Here is a 7,281-nt window from a genome sequence, read left to right on the forward strand (position 1 = left end):
AATTGTTGGATCTTTCTTTTGCAGGTTCGAATTTGAAGCTGAAGATGCTGGGCCACTTTTTCTTCTTTTTTTTTTTTTTTTTATTTTTTTTTATAATTTTTTATTTTTATTTTCAATGTAAACTTTATTTTTTCCTGTATTTTCTCATTTTATGGAATACGAATTTTGCCTAGTTTTGTTATGTTAGCCTCGGACAAAATAGGGTGTCTACACAATTGACATAACATTTAGTTCGCAGAGTATATATAATAAGAAATATTATATAATATAATGAGAATGTAATGGAAATTATGTAATGATGTAATAATTTAGAAAGATTAATTATGCAAAAGGTTTGTTATCTCATCTAACATAATTCTCATGATGAAATTTGAAATTAACAATTGTTATCTATTTCTTGTTATCTATTATTCAAAATGGTTGCATTGTTTTTTGATTTATGCTTAAATTATCAAGTTCTTCTATCATAGCCACTTATTCTTAAGAAATAGTTATTTCGCAAACTAGACATAACCTATCAGTTACTGATAAGAGTGAGATTTTTATCGAAAATATTGGTAACTAACCAGAAGAGGAACTTCAAGTATGTGGAAAATTATGAATAACATTGAGGAAAATCATTGGCCACGAGGAACATCTTTAAAGTTTTTTTTTGGTGTTATCAAGATTTTATTATTATTATTATTATTATTATTATTATTATTATTATTATTTGATTTACAATCGATGTGTATGATGCATCTAATATTTCAAATATTCCCATATAATTATTTTATGTCTGTATGCAATTTCTAACTTATGTTGTTTTTTTTTTTTTTTGTGAAGAAAAAAATTAGAGTAGATGTGTAATATGTTTCATGAAGAATGTATCTCTCGTGTGATCAAAGTTTCTACTCAAAAGTTATGTTCAACTCCACAACCGCTTTTTTTTTTTTTTTAAATTTTTAAAAAAAAAAATTTTTTTTTAATAAATGAAAAATTAACTATTTTTCTAGTTTTACAGTAAAAAAGAAAACAAGAAAACAAGAAAAACTTTTGATTCTGAAAATAGTTGTATTTTTAATTTAATTTTTTAAGTATAAAAATCCCGCATTTTCTAGTTTTTAAAATTTATATAAGAAAATTCAAAAAATATATTTAATCATTTTTCAATTTCTTTTTTTTTTTCCTTATACTTTTTACCATGTATTCGGAAGCATATAATTCAAATCATTAATCTAAAGTCGTATAGATTTGAACAAAATATAATATAAAATTTATATGAAATTAAAAACACAAGTTCCAAAATTCATATATTTTTACTTTTTTTGAATAAATTATTTTTAAACCTATAAACAAATAACATAAAAAATGTTCTACATAACTACATAAACTCTTCATTTTTCTACCTTTTTCGTACATAACTTGAAATTAAAAAAATAAAAAAAAAGATATGAATTTTTATAACCCTTTGAAAAACAAAAAATGAAAACTTATCTTACATTATCCTAAAATTTTCATTGGTTTGATTTTACTGTTTCGACCTATTTGGAACTCGAAAAATAGTTGAGAAAAGGAAAAAAATATACAAAAGATTTTATTTTTTATATTTAATTATTAAATAAAACAACAAAACCAAGTCTTAAGTCTCAGGGTTGGCCATATAAATCTTTTTCCGCCAATTATTGTGATCACAGACCTTTTTTTTTTTTTTTTTTTTTTCTTTTTTTACAGATTCAAGGCTATTAAATCCTTATTATCTCCTTCCAAGTTATTTTAAATCTATCCCTCCCTCTTCTATTGTCCCCCACACTAACTCACTTATTAAATAATAATAATAATAATAATAATAAGAAATACACTAAATCAGTGAATAAAACTTTGGTATTACACATCATTAATATTTAATTTTTAAAAATTTATAATAATATTTAATATAAAGAAAAATATAATAAAAATGAAAATTTTCCCTCTTTTCCTTTCTTTTTCTTTCCTCAAACATACTCATACTGACCCTTAACGTTGGCTTATTTCACAAAAGACTTACCAACTATAGGTGAATTTAGTTTTCCCAATGAATTAGAGAGGAAAGTAGTGAACAACAAACGAAGAGGGTGTGAAAACCAAAACCCCTAAAAGCATCATTAGATTATTTATGCACATTAAAGACGATGACAAGACAAACCCATAATTAGAGAAATCAGACACTGTGATTTCTGGGTCCCCACTGATACGCATGAGGTGACATTTACAGCTGAATGAAAAGTAAAAACCATATTTGAGAGCACTGGACTAATAACCTGACCAAGAGGAGAAAAAGAATGTTGGGTGAACAATTTCGGGCTTAAGCCTTTGACTTTGAAGGACTTGAAAAACTGAACCAAAAAGAAAGAATCGAAAAGATTTTGCGGTCCAATTATGAGGATAATAGCAGCAAAAATTTTGACTACACTTGGAAATATGAAATTGAGTATTGGGCACAAAATTGTGTGGAACTAAACAAAAACACTAGTTTGAAACTCTGTGAGCTTGAACAAAATTTAATTGAGTTTTGCCCCACAACCTCAAAATCCAATTCCCCCTCTCCCATCTCCTTTCCTATCCTCTCCCTTCTTGAATGGTTCTTATAATTTAGACACAAAGCCAGTACAACCCAGAAAGGTCTAGAATTTTTCTCATGGAAGGGCATTAACAACTTCAAGATGCCATGGTCCCTATGAAATTACAGGCATATTTACACTGCTCCGGTGCAGAAGCCAACATGAATTCTGAGATGATACCTTTTGAGCCACAAACACTATGCCAATCTCCCCCAAGCCCCACAAAACAGATTACCAAAAGCAACCAGACCTGGAATTCTAACTGGGACCGCACAGCGCAGGATAGGGTGCCCCAAAACAAAATGCATTTTTTGTGAGGTCTATAGACATTCACTGAATGACTCCAATCTGAGCTTCAGAGGACCATTTAACTGTCCCGAGAAGAGCGGCTGCTGATAAGTCCTTTTCTAGTTCTCAGAGTTGACATGTTGCCTTGAAACAAATTCCCCATTCAACATTGCAGTGCACTAGAGAGCATAGAAATGTTTGCGTGGAATTGAAAAAACTAAATACAAAGTCCTGCTCCCCGTGGGTAAGGTCCCACTCTGATCTTCCTGGTCGATGCAAAATTGTAAGAACTGAAAGTAGGGAACGTAGCCTCCTATAACTAAGTAAATCATACACAACAGCACTTGAATGGTTCTGTACTTCATTCATTTATTTCAATTCTGCTCTCCAGGAATCTTCCAACTCAAAAAGCATATTCTATCTTGGCGCCTCGTATTCTCGTTCTCGACAAAACGCATAAACCGAATCAAACAACACCCTTTCAACCCTCCTATTTCTTCGAGTTCCTTTGCTCCTGCCTCTCTTCAATTCTTTTTCAGCAGAAGGCTGTGATGTAGGTACTTGACATATCCACATCACAGGAACCAAAGCTGCAAGAAACTGTATCACAATTCCTACAGGTAGGCTTGAGTAATTACCAGATGTTATTCCAACCAGAGAAGCTAATCCAACACCCAAAAACCCGCTTACTATTGATGATAAACATAAAGCCGATGCTAAGAATGAAGTGAGAGATCCTTCACAACCAGGTGGACTAGAACTAGCAAAGAGCACTAAAAATGGCAAGACCTTAAATTGTGCAATGGTTTCTGCTATACCCGAAAAACAAAGGGCAAACACTGCATTTGAAATTCCCAGCTTAAGATTGATCTGTTTCACTAGAACAAGATCAAGAAGAAGGGTCAATGCATATGAAATCTGCACCATGCCAATCAGTTTCCTCAAGGAAACTCTTTTCCAGAACCGATCATATAGAACAGTAGTCGATAAAAGCATCAACTGACCAATTACCCGTGACATTCCAAGAATAGAAGGATCAAGATTTAAGCATTGCGTTTGGTAGCAAAAGATAGAACCAGAGAGAATTGGGACCATTGCAATAGAAACCACAGCCCAAATAAGAGGACCAGATATACTCTCATTGCTGATTGCCATCCTAAGGTCAGAAAATTGTTTTCTCATATCTTTCAAGACTGAGTTCCTCGCAAGATTATGATTTGATGGTTGGGGCAAGCCAAGAGAATCCTCTCTTGTGGTTAATGAAATTACAAGTTGAAGAGAGAGTAGACCCATGAACATGAGAAACATGGTCTTGGGTTGCATTCTCCGTAGGAAAAATCCACCAAATAAGTTGCCTAGAATTCCACCAGCAGCTAATGCCATAAATGCATAGGATTGAAGACCAGAAAGTTTGTGTTTCTGACCATACTCTGCAGCAAGAGCGTCCTTTGCAACTTCTGTAATGGATGCTCCGAGATTACTGAGAAGAACACATATCATCAGGGCAGGAAGGGCTTCAACTGCAACTGGCACTAATGCTAATAGTCCCCAAGACAAAACCTGCAAAAGGACTGGAGTGTTGCTTCTGTAAGTGTATTACATTGATCAATTAATAAGTCTTTACCAATTGAAACCAATATCAACAGTACATATAATTTAGATTAGAATCATGTCAAATTTCAGGGTTAGGATTAGCCCTTGGTTCTGACAATAATGTCTTTTTTCTCCCCTGATAACAACAACAATGCTAACTGTCAAGTTAGGAAAATATCATACAATTATCATATTGAGTACGACAAAGTATTTTTGCCAGCACTAATTTCAGAATTCTCAAAATGAAATATTAGACAATCAACAAAGCTCACTAACTGGACAAGGCAATAAATGATTAACCATTTAAGTCTTAGAATATTTTTATTATTGAACAGAAATGTCATCTTGAAGCTCTAAATTCTAGAAATTAAGATGATAATTTCCTAAACTTCATAAATTTCATTGCATTTAAAGAATAGAAAATTTTAGAGATTTCCTGTTCAACCTTGAAATAGAGTAAACCTACAAGTAAAAGCTAACAATCCCTTAGGAGATAATGTAAAAAAGCTCCCGCTCACTCATTGAAACTGATAAAATTAGTTAAATTCCACCAAAGGTATATGAAATTTAAAGCTAGCTCTATTATATCGTGTCCATTGCAAGAACTTAGTAATATGAAAGTTGACATATCAAATATAATATGAACTTACAAGGCATGATGCAAAACAAAACAGAGAAAAAGTGAGACAAAGAAAAGGAAAGGGAACATAAACTTAGGCTTCTGAAAAGTTGATAAAATAAAATGCAACCACAATGCTGATCAAAAAATAAAATAAAGTAACAATACAAATTCACAAATGAAAAAAACTAAACATCAGAACGAAGGAGACGCCAAGTAACCGTGTTGAGTATGTCATAAATTCTTTCTATCAGGCCCATTGATATGCGACCCTTTTCCAAACTGAAGGGAGTGTCTGGCAGACTTGACCTGACCCAGTCGTTTGTTTTGTATTTCAAGTTTTATAATGTTCGTATGACTTGTATAATTTGCTCTTCTATTTGAGGTTGGGTGCAGCTAAGGTTAAGGTTCGAACAATTGATCTTTATTATACATCCAAAAGGTTCTCTCCTCTCTCACCCATAAGCGGGCGATTTTAAAGCTGAACTGTGTAAATTTTGGGGTCTGCATCGTTTTCTTTTCATTTCGCTTGTTTAACTGCTCTATTTGCCGCATTGATTTGGGGTTTGATCATAACAAACCAAACCCACGTATATGATGAAAATTTAAAACCCTTTGCCTTCAGGAAACAAAGACAATAGGCAACTTAAAGAAAAGAAATACCAACTAACCTCCAATGGAGATGTAAGGTATTCTATGGGCACCACCAATGTACAGAGCATCAGACAAGACTCCATAGAGAGGCTTGGCCACCATGGGGAGGCTGCCAGAGTTCTGCACCAGCTGCAATATCGACGGGCGCAGGCTGAGATTGTCAGCCATGTGGAAATTCAGAGCCAGCCAAGGGAAACACCTGAATCCTTGTACCCAGTACCCAAATCCACCTAATATCAACATCTCCCAAATGTCCACTTTGGAAGAACTCCTTCTCGCCTCAAAACCCCTCTTTCCATTGCTGTTCCCGGAAGGCACTTGGTCAGGGCTTATTATGATCGCCTTGATAGGTTTCGCGAGATGTCTTTTGGATTTTCTTGGTTTGCCAATGGGGTTGGGATTCTGCTGGCGAGAGCAGCGAATTAGCGTCCAGTTGGAGGGAGAAGGGTTTAACAAGGGCTTTTGGATTGGTGGGGCAAAAGGGTCTGGTCTCTTCAGACCGAAAATTGATGTGTAAATCATGTTTTCAGGCTCTGATGATCTTATGGAGAAAGAACAGCCCCCAGAGAACGAAACTGAGGCGACTCATTCCCTCATTCTCTCGTCGTATGGTGCTGGAATGCGCATTGACCCGAATGAGAGAAAGAACGCAGAATACTGACAAAGGACGAAACACTCACTTGCAATCCCAAATTACTCTCTCTACAAGAAAGAATATAGTAAGTAATAAAATAGAGGAAGAAATGGAAGAAGAGAGGGATCCAGAAGGTCGCGGGGAAAGGTAATTCCAACCGGCAAAGACGAAGTAAGAATCCAAGCGAGTGAGATACCTTGGTTCAATCCTCGATTTGATGCCGCCAGTGCGAACTTTTTGTGGGTCTTTATTGGGTCCAGCTGGCAATAGGGAGACGGCGAGTGTGCAGCACGCGCGCATTCTGTCCGTGCATATTGCGGCGTGGGTAGGGGCAGCTGCGTCCCACAATGAAATCAGAGGTCAAATCTATGGTTTCACGGAGAGAGAGACAGAGGCGCGCCACAGCCCTAAACGGGTAATGGTATGGGCTACTGTCGCTAAACACGCTGCCCCTGCCTCGTCATATATATATATATATATATATATATATATATTAAGGGCGATGGACCGGATGCTAAGCACTAAGCAGAGAGTTTCTAAAAAAGGCATAGGTTAAAAAAAGATATTTTGCATAAAATACAATGAATTTTTTTGTTAATGTCGTCTCCAGAGATTCGGCTAATCTTTTTATTATCATTTTGGCCTCTCATCACAAAATTGAATTTCTAATTTATTTGAAATATAATAATAATTAAAACTAATAAATGATAATAATACTTACATTTGTAGTGGAGCCTTGTCAAACAAGACGTGCACTAAAAATAGAAACAAATATCCTGAAACCAAAATATTTAAGGGATAATAAATTGTGCCTTTGAGTTTCTCTTAGAATTAAAGAGAAAATTCTTAAAATGTTCAACGATAAAATCCATGTTAAGACTTTAATCTTCTCTATATTGTTTACAATTTTGTTA

At 34.5% G+C, this 7,281-nt stretch overlaps 1 protein-coding gene across 2 annotated transcripts; it reads right to left on the reverse strand.

Annotated features, from left to right (window-relative positions):
* Positions 1-2,370: 2,370 nt before the first annotated feature.
* LOC131152093 (probable folate-biopterin transporter 8, chloroplastic) lies at positions 2,371-6,787 on the reverse strand. Of its 2 annotated transcripts, none has more exons than XM_058103730.1 (2): positions 5,751-6,787; positions 2,371-4,438 (listed from the first exon to the last, which is right to left on the reverse strand). In XM_058103730.1, the coding sequence occupies exons 1-2, from the start codon at positions 6,253-6,255 to the stop codon at positions 3,285-3,287; spliced, it is 1,659 nt and encodes a 552-aa protein (XP_057959713.1). In that variant the 5' UTR covers positions 6,256-6,787; the 3' UTR covers positions 2,371-3,284. The 2 variants fall into 2 exon arrangements, with proteins under 2 accessions (XP_057959713.1, XP_057959714.1); XM_058103731.1 differs by having other exon boundaries at positions 2,371-4,427; positions 5,751-6,586.
* Between the last annotated feature and the right edge of the window lie 494 nt (positions 6,788-7,281).

This window comes from Malania oleifera, chromosome 3, assembly GCF_029873635.1.
Source record: "Malania oleifera isolate guangnan ecotype guangnan chromosome 3, ASM2987363v1, whole genome shotgun sequence".
In the NCBI taxonomy this organism is placed as follows: Eukaryota; Viridiplantae; Streptophyta; class Magnoliopsida; order Santalales; family Ximeniaceae; genus Malania; species Malania oleifera.